This window comes from Ambystoma mexicanum, chromosome 4q, assembly GCF_040938575.1.
Source record: "Ambystoma mexicanum isolate Mex_15411 chromosome 4q, UKY_AmexF1_1, whole genome shotgun sequence".
Taxonomy (NCBI): Eukaryota; Metazoa; Chordata; class Amphibia; order Caudata; family Ambystomatidae; genus Ambystoma; species Ambystoma mexicanum.
The window spans coordinates 226617799-226641450 of NC_090928.1; the positions used below are offsets into that span (position 1 = coordinate 226617799).

General features: G+C 42.6%; 1 protein-coding gene across 6 annotated transcripts in view; it reads right to left on the minus strand.

Moving 5' to 3' along the window:
* The window catches only part of CDK19 (cyclin dependent kinase 19), a 1825462-nt gene that overhangs the window by 371946 nt on the left and 1429864 nt on the right, over window positions 1-23652 (minus strand). For all 6 annotated transcript variants that reach the window (XM_069607768.1, XM_069607765.1, XM_069607766.1 and 3 more), the window contains 2 exons: window positions 19662-19731; window positions 13448-13520 (listed from right to left, as the gene is read on the minus strand). In XM_069607768.1, the coding sequence (XP_069463869.1) occupies window positions 13448-13520; window positions 19662-19731 (143 nt within the window). The remainder of the gene's footprint in view (window positions 1-13447; window positions 13521-19661; window positions 19732-23652) is intronic.

A 23652-nucleotide genomic window follows, 5' to 3' on the forward strand; every position in this document is an offset into this window, starting at 1 on the left:
CGGCACTTCACAAAAGCACGTCAAAAACAGAGGCTCATGTGACAAATTTAGATCTGGACGTTGCATCTACTTATGCGGATGTATTCGAAAAAGTGAGACCAGATGTCTTTGAGGAAATGCTTAGACCAAAAGTACTAGTAAATGTTTTAATTACAACGCCAGGTCCTGACATGATCACATCTACTGAAACCTTGCCCAGGAGGAGAGACTCTATTGTCATAGTAGACAAACTGATAGAAGACTTGAGATCCATCAATCAGTCAATCTCCTCGACCTGGCAAAAAAAGAACACCTCGCAAATGTCACTAGAAACAGATTCCAATCTGATATCTCCAATTAACTCCCCCGATGCTGGCATTATGATAAACCTTCTTGCATCAGTGGCAACCGGCGATTGCTTGAGCCAAAGGAATCCATACCAACAACTCAAACGAAGGAGAATAGAGAACAGCTCTAATGGTAGGATTCCCTGCTCTCAAAAACGATTATGCACCCAGTGAAATTCCATACGAAATAAAGGGATGCTCTATATTTCAAAAACTGTGCCAAATCAAGGCGATTATACCAGTTCAGAAACGAGCGTCTCCGAAACTGACTCTTCATGTGAGTACAACGACAGGACAAGAGCAAATTTGAAACCACGAAAGAATCAAACTAGCCAATTACTCTATTCTAATGATGAAAATCATGAAAGCAGACGCCAGTGCTTCAACTTGGTCGAACAAATTATTAATGAACTACGCCAAAATTTAACTTCGGCCTTGACAATAACAGTGGCTCCCTTGATCAAACTCTACGAGCAGCTTAATGAAACGGGACGCGATCAAAATACGTTGCTGGCCCTACTCAACACTAAAATGATAAATTGCGAAAACGAAATGAAAGGGCTAAAGTGCCAAATTAAAAACGATGTTAAGTCACATGAAACCTTCATGGAAATAATAAAGGAACAACTAAAAACTACTGCAGACGATAAACGTCTATTGGATGAGGTGGCACGAGAAACAGTATCAATGATGAACTATCAAGTAATGGCCTCCAAACATTCGAACAGAGCAGGAGATCTTGATGAAAATATGGCAAACAAAAAAACACAAAGCAGTGTTGAAATTGAGATTGCAGATACACATCAACGATGTAATCCACTGGCTGACCTGGACTCCACCGAAAATATGGTTACAATAGACGATGAAATACAAAAGGACATAACTATAGGAGAATCATTGGACGTTGAGCAACAGGGCAACAAATGCAAAGTCCAAAGGAGGACAAGTGCGGGCGATGCTATTCTTAATCAACAGGCATCTCCCGATCTTAACTTCGAAAGCCTGCCGTCAACCTCCGCACAAGCCGATGGATTGCATTTTTTGCCTGAGGAAGCGAAGGCTCAGTTGGAGAATATCTCAACAAATGCAACAGAAAAAAATAAAAAACTTCTCAATTTTTGATAAAGTTAGTCTGGGGGCTAATGCTGCGACAGACGTAGCCGAAAGAAAAATCTGCATGAAACAGCAAAAAAGAATCAAAAAATATCCAGAGACGGAAAAATCCCCAGACATGAGGCTCGTGTAAACTCTTGAGGAATGTGAAAACCCTTAATGCTCTGTTGCAGTCAAAAATGGACAAAGAATCTGCTTGTAATACTAAAATTAAAGCACAGTCTGAGTTGGGTCCTAAAAATAAAAATGATAACTCTATTGAATTAAACTCTGAGGAAATAATCGAAATTGAAGATAAAGAGGCAGCGGAAGCAGCAATAATTGACCTACTTGCAAATCTCTCTGCCCATGAACACGAACATGAAGAGGTTGTAGAAAATCAACTGTTGCCTGACAAAGTGGGAAATCCTTGTGTTAGTTTTGTTCCACCTCCCGTAGTTGAGAATATAAATGTAGTCTTCCTGGGGACTTAGGCGTCCGGTCTACGTGAATATGTGAATTAGTTAAGCCCTCACCTGTGGTAAATAACTCAACCAAAAGTTCTGCTGATGAAGTGACAGCTGCCCCTGTTTACTTAACTCTAAGTGAGCGGTTAGCTCGCACTGAAATGCGAAAACGGCCAGTCCACCCAAGCGTAAGTGTGGCTGATATACGCACAAGTTATATCCAAACAAGAAGGCGCTGTTACGCAGAGGATTGGTCACTTAGGTTAAATTATTCAGACAAAGTTTCCTAGTCCAATCTGTTTTCAAAGAGATCATCTATACATTCAATCACCATGAAAAGAAAACACCATATCAGCCCCAAGTGTGAAACAAGTAACATATCATTTTGGACACCAAATAATGTAAAGGTGTTCAATATGACAATCTAACAATCAACAGGAAAAAGTAAAAGAGGGAAAACAACAAATGAGGCCCAGCTCATAGGGGCACATTAAATTATAATGACATCTTCACAAACATATGCATATTCTTGATCATGTATATAAAGTGTATACAATTAGCACAAATAAAAATGGGTAAAAAAGCCATTATTTGAAAAGAGCATAATTACAAAAAATACTTGAACATAGTTAACACAAAACACAGTGAGAATACTGGCTCAAGTTGACCGTTATGTGAAAAAGACACACATAGCCTGTGGTATATACATGCTAAGTCTATTCGCCTCTCAATTAATGAAAAAAGCTGTCTTATAACCCAGACACTGTTATTGGTTCAGGAAACTGGTTTAAGATGAAGGAAGGAAGTAAATCCTTCTTAGTGTCCCAGGGACAAAGTGATTCTCATCTGGGTCCGGTTCTGCCAACGCAGAAGGGGGAGCCAGGAAGAAACCAAAGAAAGTTCCTTCAGTTGTTGGACCCGTTGTAGTTCATGGTCCAAACTTGCGATGCGGTCTGTAAAAGACCTTCAATCACCTCTTATAACAATGCGTTTCGGCGGTGTAAACATATAAGTTCAATTTTTCAGAGAGAAAGATCCGCCTTCGTCAGGGCAGTGGGTAACAGGACCCTGTGATTCAAGAAGGAAAAAGGAAAAGGAAAGAAAGTGGTGAGAAGGTATTGAAATCATGTTCAATTAACCACTTGCATATGGTGGAAGGTTCCACGTGTAGGTAATGTAAAAATACAATCGGGTGTACGAAGCTGCGTGTGCAGTCGTACACGTTTAGACCCCCCCATATACACTGTGCGTGTAGATCTAAAGACACTGTGGTAAGTGATTAGCTTGTATGAAAAGGACATGTTTATTTTTTTTAAAAAATTGGTTGAAGCGGTTTGTAATTCGGTGAGGCGCATGGCTGTTTTGCCTCTCAGAGGAACACGTCTCGTAGTAGGTGGGACTGTGAGGTCATGGAGAAAAACCCAGTCTCCTATGTGGAGGTCGGTCCAGAATGAAAGGAGTCCCTTTTCATCTAGGCGCGGTGCATCTGGGGCGGAGAGAAGTATGAGGGTGCCGTTAGTGAGTCATGTCTCTCTGTGTTTGTAGGAAATGCTGCTGCACACAAGTGAAACAATAAATCAAAGAAATATGTGTGCGCGGGCAACGGAGGGGCCACATACCTGGAGGTATAGAAGACCTCTAGTGAAAGCTCCCGGAGCTGAATGCTGCAGAGCGTCGGTGTTCCAAAGAATGCGGAAGCAAAAAAAGGGTTGCCGTAGATAGAGAGGCCCGTAATGGGGCCGGAGTAGCTCCGCGTGTGCCGATAGGTTGGCGTCATAGGTAGGCGGTTGTTGTAGTACGGGTGGAGCCACCTGGGCGTCACGAAGGAAGAGGGGGAGGAGGGAAAACTGTATGGCGGCTGTATGCCATCGAAGCACTGTGCCGAAAAAGAACCCTTCCGTGTAGGGTTGAGCAGGTCCCAGTTAACGGAGTATGCAACAACAGGTAAGTCTGCGCACAGACTGCCATGTTGGTGCAACAAAATAGAAAGTGTAAAAAATGTAAAACACATGTCAAATCGTACCTAGGACTCACGAGAAAAATGGAAATTCTCGTATGAATCCCCTCACTGGCTAATGGCTGCAGTGAGGTGATTGTTGTAAATTGGAGCTGTGTGTCTCGTTGTAGTGTATGTGGGGGGTGTCTGACTGGGTGGTGTTCTAGTCCGCACAGATGGAGTGGAAAACGATGCCTATTCAATGGGCTGCACCTGTGCAGTAGATATGCTTTTTTTAGAGAGGTGAAGCATGTTTGCTAATTGGACCATATGTAGGCACAAGGACAGAGGACAGAGGATCCAAAATGATTAAAGACAGACTGATTCCGTCTTCGGAATCCACACGCAATTATGGATACGTTAGAGGATGATGTCTTATGCTCTGACAAAAGGGAAATTGAATTACAAACATGTCCGGACGCAAAAGATACAACAACCTCCCCTAAAACAAAAACCCAAATCAAATTACTGTCTAATGTTGGAAAGGGTTTTAAGAGGAAAGGATGTGCTGATCCTAAATCGTAGAAATGTTTTGCAACTGTTTAAACATATACCTGCGATCCATTGCCTCAGACGACATCAAGACAGTTGAATTTGTTAATGAGAATACAATGGACTTGGTGAAATTACATATTCACTCTAGAATTGTACGAGACTTGCTGTTAAATAATAGCTCAGACTTAAATTCTCTAGGATTTGATCTTTCGGAGTGGTTTGATGAACATAAATATCAACCTAAAATGCCCCATGGACGAGCGACAAATGTTTTTTTTAAAAGCAATGAAGAACATCTCGAAACATCCATGAAAGTTGAAACCTCCGATAGACGAGTTCTATCAGAGAAGGTATATACGAACCGTGAGAAAAACGACATATATTCCCAGAGGTATGTCCTTGTGAATGTCAGTACCTGAAGAGATTAAGATCACCTTTGTGGCAAAAGGGAACAATCTGAATAAAAGCTTTGAATGCTAAAATGATGTTAATACCAAAAGATATCGAAACTTGGTCCTGGCTTGCAGGAGCCTTAAATGGCAATCCAACAAGATAATGCCAGAAGGGTCAGACATAACAGGGTTTAAAGATTGGATCCTGGAACACTCAAGGGTTTTCCCATATTTATAATACTGCTCCAATTGAACTTGCACAACTTGATATAGTTTGCTTACAAGAAACTTGGGTAACTGTAAGGCCATCTGCAATAAACCACGAAATAGCTTTTAACCCAGCAATAAAACAAAATAAAGGAAGACCAAAAGCTGGTTTGTTAACATTAGTTAAAAGTGGAATGAATATGCATCTGATCTCCTCCAAAAAACCCTCTCCATATATCCAAACATCGTTAATTGAAATAGGAAAAGATGACGCCTGTCGGGGAAAAAAGATCTTCATCATAAATGTATACTGGCAGCATAGTGCGTCAGACGATCAGACTTTTTTAGATCAGATATTGTCATGATCTCTGCTTCCAAAAGGTCAGGGTTTTCCCAACTCCCTTGGAAGCAGATCCATAACCCAGGTTCCGAGTGCCAACCAGTCCCAATTGGGACCTTTTGGACCCAGTCCTGGCGCCAGTGGCACCAGGCTCATAAATATGCCCAGTCCCAGCGCTGGAAGCGCCGGGCTCATAATGCTTGGGTGGACTTACCTGCAGCAGACCATGCTGCTTACTTGCCTGCCAGTTGAGCCTCTGATCCTCTTCTGTTTGGAACTACTTTTCCTGTTGGGTGGGGCAGGAGCCACTCCCTAGATTCAGAACACTGGAACTCTTCTGGAAAGCAGGAACTCTTTTCTTTCCTAGGCGTGGCCGTGGAAGGAGACACCTAAGCACTACAGGAGGCTATTTAAACCACACCCGATGGATGAATCTTGCTTTTTTTCGTTATTCTGCATCCTCTGCAGCAGAACGCTCATCGTGTCTTCTGCATCTGATCCTGGGCCTAAGGAAAAAGGCTTACCATCCTGAATCCAGTCTTCAGCATTACCTATAAAGACAAGAAAGAACATGTTAGCATTACGGTCTTCAGTGACAGCTCTTCACTTACCTGGTCCATCGGCTGTCACCAACGCCTCGCGCTGCATTCCGGCATCTGAAAGACAAAGGCTTACCTACTCTTCGTGCGCTCCGGAGGTCTTCACACTGCATTCCGGCATCTGAAAGACAAAAGCTTACCAACTCTTTGCACGCTCCGGAGGCCTTCGGCGCTGCATCCCGCATCTGAAAGACAAAACAAGGTGCGTTTAAAGACATTGGGGAACTTTAATACTCACGTGCCATTACTCCTTTCCACATCTAACCCAGTGGGTATTCCGGCACCCTGCAGCCGCTCCGAACTTGTACCTGCAAAATAAAAAGACAGTTAGAGCGCATCGTGAAGCAGGCAACAAGCGCTTACTTACGTGCTTCCAGGCGCTTGTATTCATCACACGGGCTCCATCTTCAACTTACTTCAGCCCGTCATCCGCCATCGCCGGAACCCTGCAAAACAAGAGACATCATTACTAAAGACTTTAAAGACATTAGAATTACTCGAAACTTACCGTTCGTGCAGTAAACGACGGACAGCAGTCCTCTGAAGTCAAGAGGCCTGCTCCCCTTATCCAGTGAAGAAACTGGTTACAGCACCCTGCCCCGAGGCAGATGGAGAGCACAGCGTTCACTTACCTAAGACATCTTACCCTTCGATGCACAGAGGTCCAGCCCAGAGGTCCAGCCCAAAGAGCCAGCCGTGTGTTACACATCACCTTTGAAGATACGGTATACGCCCAGTCAAGACCGGCGCCTCTACGGGAATCAGGTGAGCGTTACAGATATGTAATCTAATTGATTCTACGGAAAGTGAAGAGAAAGGAGCCCAGATAATATTATGTGGCGATTTAAATATGACCTCTCTTCATTCTACGTCTCAGAATCAATCACTGGACATACAACAGCTCTAAACATTATCAAGATGAAACAAAGCGACCATAACCTGGTAATTGCAACGATAAATGGATATCATTGCAATGAAGAAGATCATTGGCAAATTCCTATTACTGTCGAACCAGGAAGACAGAATCTGGGTGAATGAAACAAAAATCTCGAAAATGACAAATTTACTAGAAAGGGCCCGGTTAGACGGCTTAAGTGATGTTGAGGAATACACGTCAATACTTGAACAATATACTGAGAACGTTCGTGGATCTAAAAAGCCTAGCTTTACCCATCTGCACAAGTATGACCAAAAAACAGTCCAATAAAACGTGACTTGCGAAAACATAAATGACTGTTAAAGAAGGAGGGAAAAATAGATTGGTTGATTGAATTTAACGAAAGTAAAAACGATACAAAAGTTGGTTAAAGGCACAAACATAATATGTTACAAGATGATGCTGAGGAGATGCTAAAGTTAATGACAAACAGGAATTTAAGCAAGTTTTGGGCAGTCATAAATAATGTTGAGACTCCACAAAGAGCGCTTTTGTCGAGTTTAGTGTCAGAATCTCAATGGATTATCCATTTTACTAAGTTGTTTTCAAAACAAACTGAATGTGATTATAAACAATCTGATGTAACAAAGGAATGGGACTTGAAAATCCTGCAAGAAGATATCCTAAAGAACATAAGAGATCATAGTTTTTCTAGAGCTCCCGGACCTGACGGGCTAACTAATTATCTCCTTAAACAAAATCCAGAAGTATGGGCTAAATTCTGCTATATTTTCTTCCTGAATATTCAAAAAAACAAGAGAGTGCCTGACTCCTGGAAGAAGAGCATTATTGTTCCTGTATTTAAAAAAGGAGCTCGAGCACTGCCAGGAAATTTAGACCAATAGCATGGCTCGATGTAGTTGGTAAGATATTTTCTTCACAGATTCTAAATCAATTGGTATGATGGATAATAGAAATGAAGACATATGACACAAGACAAACGGGGTTTGTAAAGGGAGTGGGTTGCTCCCTAAACCTGTTGATGCTAAATATCTTAAAGATGGAAGCTATTAAGAAGAACATTAAGATCTACGTAGCTTTCGTCGATTTAGCATATGCTTTCGACAGTGTAGATCGGCAAATCCTATGTCAAAAGTTGGCGCTCTACGACTGCCCAAACAATCTTATGACAGCAATCTATGACCTACATTCAGATACATCAATTAGGATCAGATTGAACCAAGCTGGTTTGCTCTCCACCCCGATTTTGACTACAAGGGGTGTAAAACAAGGATGCTCCCTGGGTGCGACCCTATTCAACCTGCTAATCTCAGATGTAGACAATGCTCTATCAGAAACTCGATCTTTCCCCCCCAAGATAAACAGGAGAGAACTAGGGCACATGGTTTATGCAGACGATATGGTTCTGTTGGACCTAACACCTATCGGTTTACAGCAAAAACTAAGTGCACTTAAAATATACACCGAAAAAAATGGACTTGTAATTAATCCAAGCAAAATGGAGATATTGATCCTGCAAAACCTGAGCTTAAATAACCAGAAGAAAAACTCTAAGGAATTCAAGTGGTCCATTGGGAACGACTCTTAAGCGTGTTAAGTAGGTGCAATATCTAGGTGCAATATCTGGGTGTAACCATAAACTCAAATATAACCGACGGACCGGTGTTACAAAGAATAAAGCGGAAGTGCAGAATTTTGGCGGCCCAAGGTGCAGTCATTAACCGAAAATATGGCAAATTTAGCTTAAAGCCTGTAATGGAATTCTATCGAGCTAAAGTGATTCCATCACTTATTTTCGGAGCTGAAACCATGCTGTGCTGGATATATAAAATCTGGCCTTGGTGCAAGAACACCTTTTGGTCAAAGATTCTCCAACTGCCAAAAAGAGCGCGACTGCTTGCCTTAGATATGAACTCGGTGTGATCTCAATAAATGCGAGAATTCAGTGGAATACCCTGATTTTGTATCGGAAGATCATGGGCGCCGATAACTTACTGCAGTTCCAAATACTTGACCCGGAATGTCACCAAGGAAAAAATTCAATTTTTGAGCAATGGAAAGAAGCCTGTGATGAAACGCTAAACTCCCTGGCAGCTGATGTTGAAATGCTAATTCAGAATCCTAACAAAATCAAACGGAAACTATGGGATCAAGATTGGTACGAAACAGCTGAGCAAAGAATGTCCCATAGATGCATGAAACACGCTCCCTTGGAAGCCAGAGAATGTCATAAACAACCAAATTACTTGGAGAAATTTCCCTCTAAGCTCAAGAGAAGAACATTTATGATGAAAAGACGGTGATCAATGTCTTTTCTGCAGAACTTCCAGCGAATCATTAAAACATCTGGTTTTTATATTGTTCAAAATTTGAGGCCTTGAGATTACCCTCCTTTGGCAAAGTGGGTGAATTGAGGACCTGTCAAAATATGGAGGATGTCTGGAGCCTACTGAATGAAGGAGGAAATAAACAAGTGACGTTTGCATTAACCTTTTTTCTGGAAGAACTTGAAAAGAATTTGGGAAAGTGACATTTAAAATAAGAAAGATGTAAAAACTTTGATGCTTTTCTTTTCTTCAATATATATATATTTTTTTCTCTTTTGTTTTCTCATTTCAAAAGTTTGTAATGAACTAAATGAAATTAAAATGGAAAAAAATGTCAAAAAGGAAGCGGGCTTTGGTAGTGTTTACTTGTGCCTGGATGGTTCGGAGGGCAATGTGCGGGCCCACTTGGGGCAGAAAAGCATCCAGGACCTGCACAAGCACTCTAGAAAATGCAGGCTGTGATATGCCATGCAACTGGCTCACAGAGTTCCTGTGGCGAGGAAATGCACCGACACCAGCTTCAACAGGAGTGGTATGGCTGTCCGGATGAAAATACTGCTCTCCCAATGTCATCCTGGATGAAGACCACTGATCAGGAAGAAAAAGTAAGATACGGGGACAAGGTGAGACAGAGGGCCTCATTACGAGTGCGGTGGTAGCCGTGCCGGAAAAACCAGTAGTCTGCCGCCGGACTCGTAGTGAATTACCGCCTTTGTGATTGCCGGAATCACTGGGGCATTACAACCCCGGTGACCCGGTAATTCCTGACCCGGTAATTCCTGACCCGGTAATTCCGTTAATCTCCATTCCCATGGAGTACCATAGGACTCCATGGGGATGGGGACAATGGAAACACTGGTTCCGTCCATGACGGAGCCGGTGTTTCCATTTCCGTCTGCAGGTGGGTGGCGTTACTCCCGCCAGGTCAGACCAGGTCAGACCTGGCGGGAGTGACGCCACCCGCCTGCAGAACTCATAATCTGCCGGTCCACGAACAGCAGTGGCGGCGGGTTTACCGCCACCGTTGTTTTTGGACCGGCAGGCTTGTAATGAGGCCAAGAGTCTAAAACAATTAGGTTTTCAAATTAGGCCATTGGGACTGAGGGTTAGACCCAGCTCTGGGGAGCATTCTGCTCATAACAGTGAGTATCTCTGAGAATCCCGAGAATTTGGGGGGAACTGTGCATCAAACCTTTATGTGGCATTTCACATTCAAATGAACACTAAGTATGAAGAATTATATAAATAAGTGAGAGAATGATTACATTTGTAAAATGCACTCTTTCAGAATAACCTGTCTTGAGACGCTGGGCATCCTGTACCAAAATGAAATATAGCCGCCCAAAGAGGTGTAGGGAGACTAAGCACCCAGAAGCAATCGTATTATGTTATGAGTGCTCTACAAATTGGTAAAGACAAACATCAGCAAGGAGGCGATGTTCCAAACTTCTGTTGAAGGCCGGGATATCACTGGTCCAGTGAATGGCAAGAGGCTGTCTCTTGAATAAGAGAACAGCCAGGATTTCTTGATCGGACAATCAGAAGATTTTTATGGGGGAGTAATTCACAATATTTTAGTAAAGAGACATGAAAGAGCGCAGCCATAAATAACAGGAAGATTTTCAGGTTGATTTTAAATCTGAAGCTAACTGAGGGAAAGGCCCAATGGAAGAGATTTGCAGTGGCCATTTGGGCCAAGTAAATGTGAGACAGAAGTTTGGCAGAGAGACTGTTGCAATAATCCAGTTTTGAGCTAGTAAAAGTCCCAACCTCAAAGCACAATCTGCTATTCAGGCATGGTGCGCTGCTAAAAGTCTCTGCCTCAATGCCAGATCCTTCTCATTGGTACACCTGCTCCCTGTTTCCCTCCCACTCTGCTTGGCTCCCCTGCCCATCTTGTGAGGCTAAAAACCGTGGGCTCATCTTAGACTCTTCTCTCTCCTTCTCTCCACACATCATTGATCTTGCCAAGAAGAACAACTGCATTCCAGATTAATTCTCCCTTTCCTCACCTTCCACCAGAAGCTCAATGTCACCAGAGCTCTGGTTCTCTCTAGGCTGGACTACTGCAACAGCCTCTTCCTCAATCTGCCTCTTTCCTCCCTTTGCCCTCTTCAACTAATCCAGAATAGGGCTGCAGGACTTATCCTGGGCCTTAAGCTCAGGGACCGCATCCCCCCAGCCCTAAAATCTCTCTCCATCCAGCTTTTGCTCCCTAAATACCTCCCTGCTAGAGTTCTCTGTCCTCTAGCTCCAACTCCGTGCAGGTCATATGTTTCTCCAAGCAGACAGTGGGAGGTAGATCTCCTTCTTCGACAGGAGCCTCCCTCTGGAATGGCCTCCCTATCCCTCTCAGACTTGAGCCGGACCTCCTTAAGTTCCGGAAACTTCTCAAGACCTTCCTTTTCTCCTCCTCCTTTCCTCTCCCACTCCTGTGCAAATGTTCCCCTGCCGCTGCAACTGGTTCCTGGGCCCTTTTGTGTCTTACAGGGGCCCTTCTCGACCTGTCTCCCCCTGCATGTCTAACCAGCATTTGCCCTCGGGCACCGTTCGCGGACTAGTCTGAATCTGGTCCACTGTGTCCATCGCACGTTTTCCCATTCTCCTTTTTCCACAGGCACTTGCCCTCCGTGACTTCCCTCAGCACTTGCTCTGCCCCCTGGGCCCCCACCCCCCACCCCCTGCACTTCTCCCATCCTAGCCCTGCCCACTCCTTCCACCCTCTCCTGTGCTTTTTTTGTCACTGCACTTGCACGGTGAGAATGTCACAAGGCCTAGTAAGGCCATTACTCTTGTTTTTTTCGTATGCTCCCCGTTTCGCTTGTGGCGCCTGGAAACACGTGTGTATAGGCGCAATACAAATGTCCAATAAATAATGAATACAATCTTACTAAGCTATAAAGGAGAGGTGAAGCATCAACCAATGGAGTTGAAAGAAAACATTTTTCACCAATTGCCCTACCTCAGTGGTGATAGAATCCCACCAAAATCCACATTTGGCTCAAATGAGGTAGGGAAAATATTGGGAGATCCCCTGATAAGGGGAGATGGTGCAAGTTGTCAGCACCTCCCCAAAGATGATCTCGGGTGGAATGACAGAGCTGGGTGTCATCAACTGAGAAATGGAGATCAAGAGTACGTACCTTGTTTGCCCACACACTTGCTTCCAAAGTGTATCCGCTTACACAAACGGATTCCTGAACATACAATTAGCCTTGCATTATAACTTTGAGCAAGCACCTCATACCATGGTCTCACCCGTGTGTTATCCAAACACTGACATGTACCGTAATGTATCAGCAGGGAGTTATACAGACAGGAGAAATGTAGTAGCAGAAATAAGCCCCTGATGGCAACAATACTAATGCATATTATTTCTGATCTTTGCAATTTTGAGCACTGGGTCTGCCACCTAAATTTGCATTACACGCTAAATACCACATTTCAACAGAAAGGAGCCATGCTGTGCTTACATTGGGGTTGTCCCAGCTATTTCTTGAGTCGGCAAGTAATTGAAATAAAAAGTTGGATTCGTAGCAGAAAATCTTTGGTGCCAACAGGTTGGTGCAGTGCAAAGCTCCTGTTCACTTTGGTAATGCACAGTACCAAAAACGAGAAACAAGCGAGTACTCTCATTAAAGAGGATTTCTGCATGACTGTTTCTATTTATTTTTTATATTGCCACTGCTGTAAATATTAAAGGGGCCTTTCCCTCCAAGTCCGATTACTGACTCAGAACTGAGCCCAGCTGGAACATAGATATGCATGGAGGTGCTGGCTGCAGGTCCCTTGTGACTGCATGTAGAGGGATGCACTGGCTGTGCCGCAATCCATGTTGAGAAACAGATTTGTGTGTTGGAAACTTAGGATGTGCGGTGCACTCCTGCACCCACAGGGTTTAGTGAATGGCCCCTTCATACAGATTGGTCCACCACTCACACAGCATACATTTGAGGGTGATTCTATTCAAGCCTTCGCAGCTGCACACTATAGTGCAACAATGCCACGTCTTGAGGCAACCCTGAGCAGAAATGTTCATTCCATAATCTAATACATCGCTATAAAGGGAATAATGCACATGTTAGAGAAGAAGTTTGTTTCAGGGCAGTGCATTTACAGTATACAGTGACCCATCTAATTGCGCCAAAAGGAACCCAACTACCTCCTTTGACTACCATCAAAGAATTGTTAGGATTTCATCATGAACAAGGGGCATATATATCTTAAGGGTTTTGACAGATGAATGTCATGGTGAACTTGTAAATAGTAAGATCCATAAATAATGAAATGATATCAGAGCCTACCTACCAATAGAAACACTTTGCTGTCGGGCTTGACTTTGTGTTTCTCCATGTATTTCATCAGGCTACTGTTGGCATACCTGGAAAAACCAGCCATACAAAATGGGTCAGAAAACATATTTGAACAAATCCTACACAATTGTTCTTTTCAGGCAGTAATAATCATGCCGGGATCTCAGGTATTTCTTCAAAATGGCTTTATTCCTCTTAAAATTACAGGTTCTAGTTTCAGGATACATACAGGAGAAGACTCACCAGACCATTCTTCACCAGCCAAATCCCAGGTAACTGAACACTCACCTAGGCCACTCTCTCGGTATTTGACACTGCATCACTCACATCATCACTCCATTCCCAGCCAATGTAGGACACATCTCCTTCCTTCACATGCATGACTGGACACAACACACTGAAAGAAAAACGAGGTACTTGGTATTTTAGTCTTCACTCCACAGGCCCATAAAACATCACAAAATGTCATGACTCAGATATGGTAAAGGATTAACTAATCAAACACGTTGTGCAATAACTGTGATGAAACCTTAATCTATCGCTATCATTGCCCTCTGTCTACAGACTATTGAAGAAACTGATGCTTCAATGTCAAAAATCGAAAAAGTCTCCTGTACACTTAAACTATTAACCATCATGAGTGTTATAAAAAAATTAAAAACAATGCAGTAGGATGTTGAAATACGCCATACTTGTGCAAAGGTTCATTGCTGTGATATACTTCACAAACTAGCCACAATAGCACATGTGATTGGATAACAAATTCTGACAGTGTTCAAATTAACACAAATTATATCGTATGTCGACACCTGTTTTGGTCCTCTGCAAGAATAGATTCAAGTCGCTCGGTTTCTTAGGAACCTTTCTCAGGACATACACAAATTGTGACAACATTTACTGCTTTCCCATAATGGCATAGAAATACAGCTCAAGTATCTGTAAACAAAATAAGAAACCATCAATGTGTGCAGGGACCTCAATTTACTAATATGTAACATACTGCCTGGATTAAAGTACTTACTCATCTGGCGCATGTTCTATACTGATGTGTGGAATCCATTGTGATAGCCTAGATGTGAAATTATGTTTAAAATTCATTAAGCTACTCCCATCACCATGCCAATCTATTAATGGCACTGACCTGTTATATATACTGGAGTTCTACGTTGGGCTGGTAGCTCATATCTTGGGCCCTGTTTAATTCAGAAACCTACAAGAACCTTTGTGAAGGGGTCACTTTATGATACACCGACTCATGGACAAAATGTTCTAGAATTTGTTAGAGCCTTATTTAATATTTGGTAGCCCACCTTGCATGATGCATCAATGATAATGCCAAATGGCACTGAGTGACCTACAACAAACCATTATATTTAGTCAAAATATTGTGGTCACCGCCCTTTCTCAACTTCTATAGTCCTTACTTTCCTAAACACTAGAACAGGGCACATTTCAAGGTGGCGGCCATGCTGGAAGTATAAATGGTCAACACCGGCCTCGGTATATAAGAAGCTAGTATTTTAAATGAGGCAATATGTTTTACAATAACCTGTACCTGTATATGTAAATGCAGCAGAGACTGGATCATTTTGATCATTGATACTGCTGAAGAAGTTGCTCAGAAACAAGGCAAAGTCGTATTAGCGCAAGAACATTTTGTGAGGGAAAATATACCAGTCAACGATGCAAAAAATGAATTGGATAAATTAAACAAATAGATGATGGAATTCAAACAACTTTGTGTGGATAAAAAGGACACAAATTAAAGCAAGATCTCCACAATGATAGGGAAGATATTACATACCCCTATCTACAACCAGATTTTTATGATGTGGGAAATTCAATAACTCAATCCATTACAACAATGGTGACCCGAAAAATGTTTGTCACATTTCTGACACGTCAGACCCCTAAATGAGCAGTGAGAATGGACCTGATTCAGGACGCTCTACATCACATCAATTACATTTTCTGCAAACGCCACAATTTCAGAGAGGAGAATGAAAGGGAAGAAATCAGAGACGTTATGCTAAAACAGACCAGAGAATGAACACAAGAGAGTGACACAATCGTCAACAATCCACAAATGCAACCTGGCAGCTCAGATTCTTAACTTATCAGACTATTCTCTCAGTGAAGGGGAGGTAGAGCTATTAAATAAAAGCCTGAGCTTTGTACCTACGTGTAATCAGGTCTCGTCAATACAGAATTTGAACTGCAACAGTGTTTCTGCAACAACAGGCTGAAATACCTTTTTGAAAAGATTACTCCCACAACAAGCGGTAGAAAATGTTCCTCTTTACAGCCTTGATAATAAGCTCAAAAATATGGTAGGACTTAAGCCACATTCAAAACATACCCCGCCTCTAACAACTATTCTGCCAGAAAATGATTACTTTTGTGAAACGGGTCATTAAAGATATGCATTCGGCAATATCACGGAGAAACCCTACACCTGATAATTTGTCCTGAGATGAGAGAAAAGCTATCAAATCACTAAGCACGAATGAAGCATTAACTATAAAACCTGCAGATAAAGGCGGGGTGTAATGATTATGAACCCCAGGGATTATGAGAATGAATGACTGGTTCTATAATGTTTCCTCGAGAAAATGTGTTTGAGGCCCATTTGCTCGCATTTCTTTTGTACACACATTTCACAGCAAAAAAGCAGGGTGAGAGCCCTGCAACCCACCCACATTCCCTCACCTTAACAAATACCTAAACCTATCCCCCCCCCCATCTACATTTGTGGCAAAATGTGTAAAAAGAAACTCGAACAAATGGGCCTACAAACAAATAGGCAAATACCTGAATGCCTCAGGCTTTTATCAGATAAACAGGCATATCTGAAACTCACCAATGATCTAACCCCCAAATTTAGGGATGAGATAAAAAACAATCTCACTAAATGAGCGAATGATCTAGGTTGGATAAGTGATGAGGAAAGACTTTTCCTAATACAGGCAAGGTCACTCAATACAATTTGGCCCTATCATTAACACATCGGGTAAGGTGAGCTACCAAAGTTAAATATTAAATAAGGCTGTAAAAAATGCTATGACCTGCTGTCCATGAATGGGTGTATCATATTGTGACTCCTTTACAATGGTTCTTGTAGGTCTCTGAATTAAAGAGGACCCAAACTAGGAGCTACCAGCCCAACTTAGAACTGCAGTATACATTACAGATCAGTCTCATAAATAGATTGCCATGGTGATTAGCAGTAGCTTAATGAGTTTGAAACTTGCATGTACATATTTCACATCTAGGCCATTTCAATGGACTTCACACAATGGTATAGAACCTAGCTGGATGAGGAAGTACTTTAATCAGGGAAATATGTTACATAATAGTAAATTGAGGCCCCTAAAGACATGTTAATGTTTTTATATTTTATTTGTATTTACAGATCCGTAAGAAAAGAAACAGAGCGACTTCAATATAAGCTTTCAGAGGACCAAAACAGGTGTCGGCATACGATATAATTTGTGTTAATTTAAACAATGTCAGAGTGTTATCTGATAACTTAACCACATTTGCTTTTGTGGCTAGTTCGTGAAGTATATTTGTCACGATCCTACTCGCCTGCCACCCAGCACCGCTACATGCGTCAGTGCCTTTATTTCTTTGTTTTACCACTACAGTTTTGGACTAATCTAATTGCATGTTCCATTCCAGCTTTTGGGTTAAACCAGCAGATGCATTCTGGGACATGTATGCTGTCCAAAAGGCAGAGGGCCAGAGGAGGTATACTAAATACATTTGTTTGCAGCAAGCTACTAAGAGCTGCAGAGGGCCCGATTGCATTCACCTGTTCCAAGCTACTGCAGGCCAGGCTGCAGAGAGCTGGAGAGCACTTGATTAGAAACCACTGCTGCTACTGCTGCAGGCTACTGAAGCCAGGGCTGGGCTTAATTGAACACAGCTGCCAGAGTCTGCAATCAGCTCCACCCTGCTGGCCTGCTGGCTGGGAGGGCCTTTATAAGCTCACTTTGAACAGTCAACTGCTTCCACTGGGAGTTCGTGCTGGTGCTCCTGTTACCAGTTTTTGACCTTTTATGGAGATCCTCTTTTGGCCTTTGATTCCTGTTGCGGTTGATGCTTGCAGCTCCCTTTCCAGTCTGCTGCAGCCTTCTGCCCTGCTCCTCTGGGCTCCCACCTGTACCTTCTGCCTTGCTCCTCTGGGCTCCCACCTGACGGCTCTGCCGCACTCCGCTGCCTTCCGCCCTGCTCCTCTGGGCTCCAGCCTGATGGCTTTGCCGCACTCCGCTGCCTTCTGCCCTTCTCCTCTGGGCTCCTTGCCTTGCAACCTGCCTGTTCTAGCTTCTGATATCCTATCCTGTCCTCTACCTCGTTATTTCTTTCAACGCTGCTTTCTACTTGTATACATCTTGGTCCACTGTGGTGTCTCCACTTGAATCCGTTTTACAATGCAACCCTGGGTTGGTCTCCGTTCGGATCGGATAAGGGAAGACTTCTGTTGCCTTCACCTAGTCTGTTGAAGTCGTACCTGCCTCAGTATATGGTCTTTCAGTTTTACCCTTGCACGGAGTACAACAGTTTCCTCGGCACGCCCAAGTCATGACGTTGCTGTATGACTGTTGCTAAGAGTAATCTGCTGGTACCTATCCCAAGGGCCTTCCTTAATCCCTGGAGACCCCTTATTATATTCCAGTACACCCTTATTTCTGATCAATCCGTGTTGCCCAGTGTACTTGCCTGTCTTTGCCTTTTCTCTGTCTCTTTGTTTACAGCCTGCTCCTGCAGTTCCTGTGAATACCTGTTTCAACTAACAGCTTGGTATGTACCTTTAATCTGTTATATGCCAACATTGTCTCCGGAATCTCTCTTAATCTACTTGCAGGCAGTGAGAGATAGCCTCTGCCCTGTACTCTCCACCTAGACTTGTGACAATATTACAGCAATTAATGTTAGCACAATGATGGCATACTTCGACATCCAAGTATTTATAACATATTTGCTGAATAAAAGAGAGATGATTAAAGTGTACAGGAGACTTTTTTCGATTTTGTGACATCGAAGCATCAGACAGTTGCTCTGATAGTTTGTAGACAGAGAGCAATGATAGCGATAGATTAGGTTCCCATGACAGTTATTGCACAAATGGTTTGGATTAGTTAACCCTTTACCATATCTGAGTCTTGACATTTCGCGATTGGACACAGCACACAACAAAAGTCCAGCCTTTCTCAATAAAGTAATAAAAGGTCAGCTAGATAGCTGTGAAAACACCGATTAATCTTATCACCCTCCTTATGAGGACACTCCATTGACTGCCTGTGAATCCCTGAAACACTGAAGATCCCTGGCCTCATACGCAAGTGCATAAATGCACACATTTAACAACTCCAAATATCCCAGCTTAAAACAAATGCCATATACTGAAGAATCTACCTCTGCTCATCCAAACAAAATCGGCCTGTTCCACATCCCATAACATGCTTTTGTAAAACAAACAACTAACAATAACGTACGCACTCCATGACAAAAACCACTGTAGGGCAGATCACTCTGGCCTTCAAAAATAACCCTAGATGCACGGCTTCTAATCTCTGAGCTGCCACTTCTTCGGTCAGGTAATGCCGAAAGGCAACTCAATGGTGCTGAAGTGCTAGAAAAATCTCTTCAAAAACTCAACTGCAAAAAAAGTATATTGTCAATTTATTTTCACCACTAATGTTTTAAGCTACATTCCCTGATATTTTCTTGAAATCTTTTGTAATGAATTACTGCGTTGCACTATAAACTTTTATTGAAGCAACATAACAAATGGGATATATCAAACGTCTCAAGTGACGCCAGACAATAGTGCATTATTTACTCAATCTCCTGGATAACTTCCACACAGTTGTCTAGGCTCACATCATTGCTTAATTCATTAGTTAAAATGAAATAGCAACGAGCACGCTAAGCATGTCTGGCTCTTAAAACAAACCGCTAGTCATGCATGTCTACTCAACCGTGCTGATTCACAAAAATTGTACTATAAGTAACTCTGACTTACTTTTTTATTTCCAGGAATAAGTCAGGAGTTGGTTAGAGTTACTACTAGTAACTCATTTGTGTATCAAATAGGCTATCTCCAGGAGTAACTACGGGCAACTGCTTTGTGAATCATCTCCTACCACAGTCGTGCATTAAATGTCGTTATTCCTTGAGCAGCAATGTCCTGTTTGCCAACTTACGTTGTCCTTCTGAAATCCTTCTGAAGCGTTGGGTATTCTGGCATTTTCCGAATATCATCCCAGTCTTTATCTTAGGAAACAAAAAGATAGCGCATCATTACAAATATTGTAGTGCAAAAGGAAGAAAGGAGAAGCTTATCATGGCACACATTTGTTGACTCACCCATCTGTAATTGATTACTGTTATCTTAAAAATAGCAATGACATGTGTACAAATAAAGCCTTACTATCCAAAAAAGAATAAATCTTTACATATATAATTGTGTAAAAAATGTAAACGGCTCAAAAAATATATCCCTTCCCTACTATAACATAGAAAGAATCCGGCCATTTTGTCATACTTTGCTCACAAAGTAAAACGGGAGTCATTGGATTGGTAGGCTAAATCAGCCTTCAGAGGATAAACATCGTCTAAATCTTGGATAAAGTCACCCTGACAAAATCTTATGAAGAAGATGTGGCAACACAAAATATAATGCTAGCTGACGGGACAAACATATGTATTTTATACGCTTTTTGAAGTAGGCATGTCAAGATTGATTTTTGCGAAGACAGCGATTGGGTGTACCTGAACACTCTTACCAGCGGATAGGATCACCAAAGGTCTTCGTAAATATCTGTGCATCACTTAACATGATCTCAATGTGTCCTTGTCAAAATGTATTTATTTAATTGTGCTTATATACGCTTTATACTAAAGCAAATGGCATAATTTACTTTTATTTATTTATAACATTTTATCCATCCAGTACATTTAAAAGACCAACAGCAATGAATAAAAAACATGAACACCGAAATACAATGTGTCCTAATATCTATAAATGATACACATTCTAGAATAAATACATACTAATTTTGAAACAATATAAAGAATAATTACACAATTCCAACAATATCTAATACTTATTACATCAAAATCTACATACAAACAAAACACAACACAGACATGGACACACATTCGACATTTACATGACAACACTAAACCACTCCTAAGTAGTTACCAATAAATAATTCTGTCGTGGTATAGAGGATATCAAAAATCACTCATATGGAGCATTAAACAGACTCCACATTACAAGGTATAAATCTTCTCGATCTTTATTTAACATTAACACTTTCTCATAGCTGGCCTGAACCCTCAACTCCACCAACCAGTCGTCCACATTGGGCTTTTTTCTAGTCTTCCAAACTTTCAAGATCAATTTCGCTGCAACAACCAGCGCTTTATCAATCCATTCTTCAAACTCCCTCGCGATCGTACGCAACGCATTATGCAACAATACGATCACCTGCGCAGGTGATCTAGGCATTATTTACTTAAAGCAGTACAGAGTGACAGAAATGATGAAAATAAACAGCAAAGAAAAGACAGAAAAGAAATGAAACAAAGCTAAACCAACGAGAAGAAAACGCAATGATATTTATTTTAATGTATACTGTTTAAAAGATAGACCTAGCTCAAGAGCAGCAGAGCACTGTACAGGGTGTGCGAAGCTACAGTTTGGGCTGGCATCTTATCAGAAGTGCAGTACTGTGAGTTGCGGTCTGTGCATCAGTCTGTGTTTCTATTGGGATTAGTCCTTGGTCAGGTATTATTGAAAAATACATGTTTTCAGAGATTTGCGAAATTGGACAATTGTGAGGGCATTCCAAGCTGATGCCAGGATCGAGTTACAGAGGTGGAGTGCCTGACAAGAGAAGGATTGTTTGAGGGTGCTCTCTTTGAGGATGAGTTGTGATTCAAGGTCAGTTTGTCGATTTTCTGCACAAGGAGTGTGTGCCGCCAGATATAGGCGCCCGGTGCACTGGTGTGCTACTCGCGACTGCTTTGTAGATGATCCATGTAGTCTTAAACAGTATCCTGGCATGGAGACAAAGCTAATGTAGTTCACATATGAAGGGGGTGATTCGGTCATGTTTAGGCACACCCGTAATAAGGCGTGCTGTGGCATGGTGGACTGCTTTTAGGGGAGCCTAGTGAGTGAGTGTGAGCTCTGTCAGGAGGGTGTTTCCCCCCACTGATGTGTGAAACCACAATGGCCAGCACTATGGTCTGAAAGTCCTGCAGTAGGATGAAGGGTGAGATTTTGCAAACGGTGGAGAAGCCAGGCTATTTGGGCCATTTTGGTTATGTTTTTCTGGAAGGACAGGCTGCTTTAGTGGATCAAATCCTTCTAGGTGCATGCCATTTAGCCATAGTTGGATGGGTCGTTGTTTAGGGGGAGATCGATGAGGAAGAATTCTGTCTTGGAGGGATTAAGTTCGAGGTTGGTAGTTGAAATTCATGTCTGGGTGGTGGCATGGTAATCGTGAAGATGCCTGATGTCCTGTGGGCTTTTTACTCTGATTTACAACTGAGTATTGTCTGCGTATTGGTGGATGGCTAGATCAGGATCTTTGAGGAGAGTGTTCAAAAGCTCCATCTCAAGGGTAAAGGGGATCAGTGAGAGGAAGTAGTCTTACGTGACTCTGCAGGAGACTGGGAGTCAGTTACAATGCAACGTGTTCATCTGGACAGCCTGGTGTCATCCCAAGAGGTCAGAGGTAAACCAAGTCAGGATAGTTCCAGTGAACCCCATCCTGTCAAGCCAGGATGGAGAGGAGTATAGGGTGGTTGATGGTCTTGAATGCAGCTGAGAGGTGAAGGAGGACTAGGAGACATTAGCTCCCCTTATCCATAATTAGGAGGGCATCATCCACCACCTAGATGGTGCCTGTCTCAGTGCTACACTTCGGGATGAACCCAGACTGATAGTTGTTTGGGAAGTGTAGTGGTTCGATTCTGAGTAGTTGTGTAGCGACTTCGTTTTCCAAGATTTTGCCGATAAATAAGAGGTTCACAATGGGCTGATGTTGGCCAGGTTGTCTTGGTCTAGGGCCCGTTTTTTCAAAAGAGTTCTTATGACTTTAGTTTTGAGGGTGTCACAGAATGACCCTTTAGTGAGGGAGGCATCAGTGATGCTGAGGAGTGCATTCAGTTATGGGCCCGCCAATTGTTTAATGATAGAAGCCAGGATGAAATTGTAAGAGTAGGCAGTAGGTTTGAGAAAGGTAAGGCGTTTTAGGAGGTCCAGAGGAGAGAGAGGAGAGAATTCAGTCCAGAAGGGCAATGTGCATGCTGGGGCGCAGGGGGTGCTAATACTTGAGGAGGTTCATTTGACGATCTGTGGGATTACTTTCTATTTTTCAATGAAAAAGTTGTTGATTACATCACATTTTTCCTCAGTTGGTGGCACCTTGGGGTCGGGTGAGGGTTTGGAGCAATGCTTTACTACTTCAAAGAGGGCTTTGCCTCTGTTAGAGGCTGCCGCAATGTTGGTGGAGTAGTACACATCTTTGGCCTTGGAGTTCAGAATCCTACGATTGGCGCAGGCAGATTCAACGTTGGCGAGATCTCCAGGGTTTTTGGGCCACTATTCCTCTAGGGCTCTGATTGAGCATTTGGTGGAGGTGAGCTCAGTGATGTACTAACAAGCAGATAGTTTAGTCTTAGCAGGGTTGGTTTTTAGGCGTGCATGAGTGTTCACCAGTTTCAAATCAGAGCTGCTGTTAACAATTTTAGAAGTACAGAGACATTTCCTGTGATGGGGTAGTCAGCTAAGTTTGCATTTAGCTCACTGACTGGGAAGGTTTTGAATGAGCAGTAGTGAGTGAGTGGCCCTTTAGCGTGACTTTTGTGGGCCATGGTAGAGAGGGTGAACAACAGTGGGATGGCAGCCTGTTTGAGCGAGTCGAGTAGGATAGGGTCTGCGCAGTTGATGAGGGGGACTGATGGAGGTCTAGGTTGTTGCCTTTGTTGTGTGCGGGAGAGAGAGCAATTTCCTAAAGGTCCATAGCTCTTATCAGTGCATATACGTCTCGAGTGTGGTTGTTGGCGTGAGGCTCTGGGAAATTAAAATATCAAAGAAAGGGGCGTGACTAGGAGCCGACCGAAGAGCATGGCTCCGTGATTGCTCCTGGTCCACCCTGCCGTCGAGGGTAATTTCAGCAG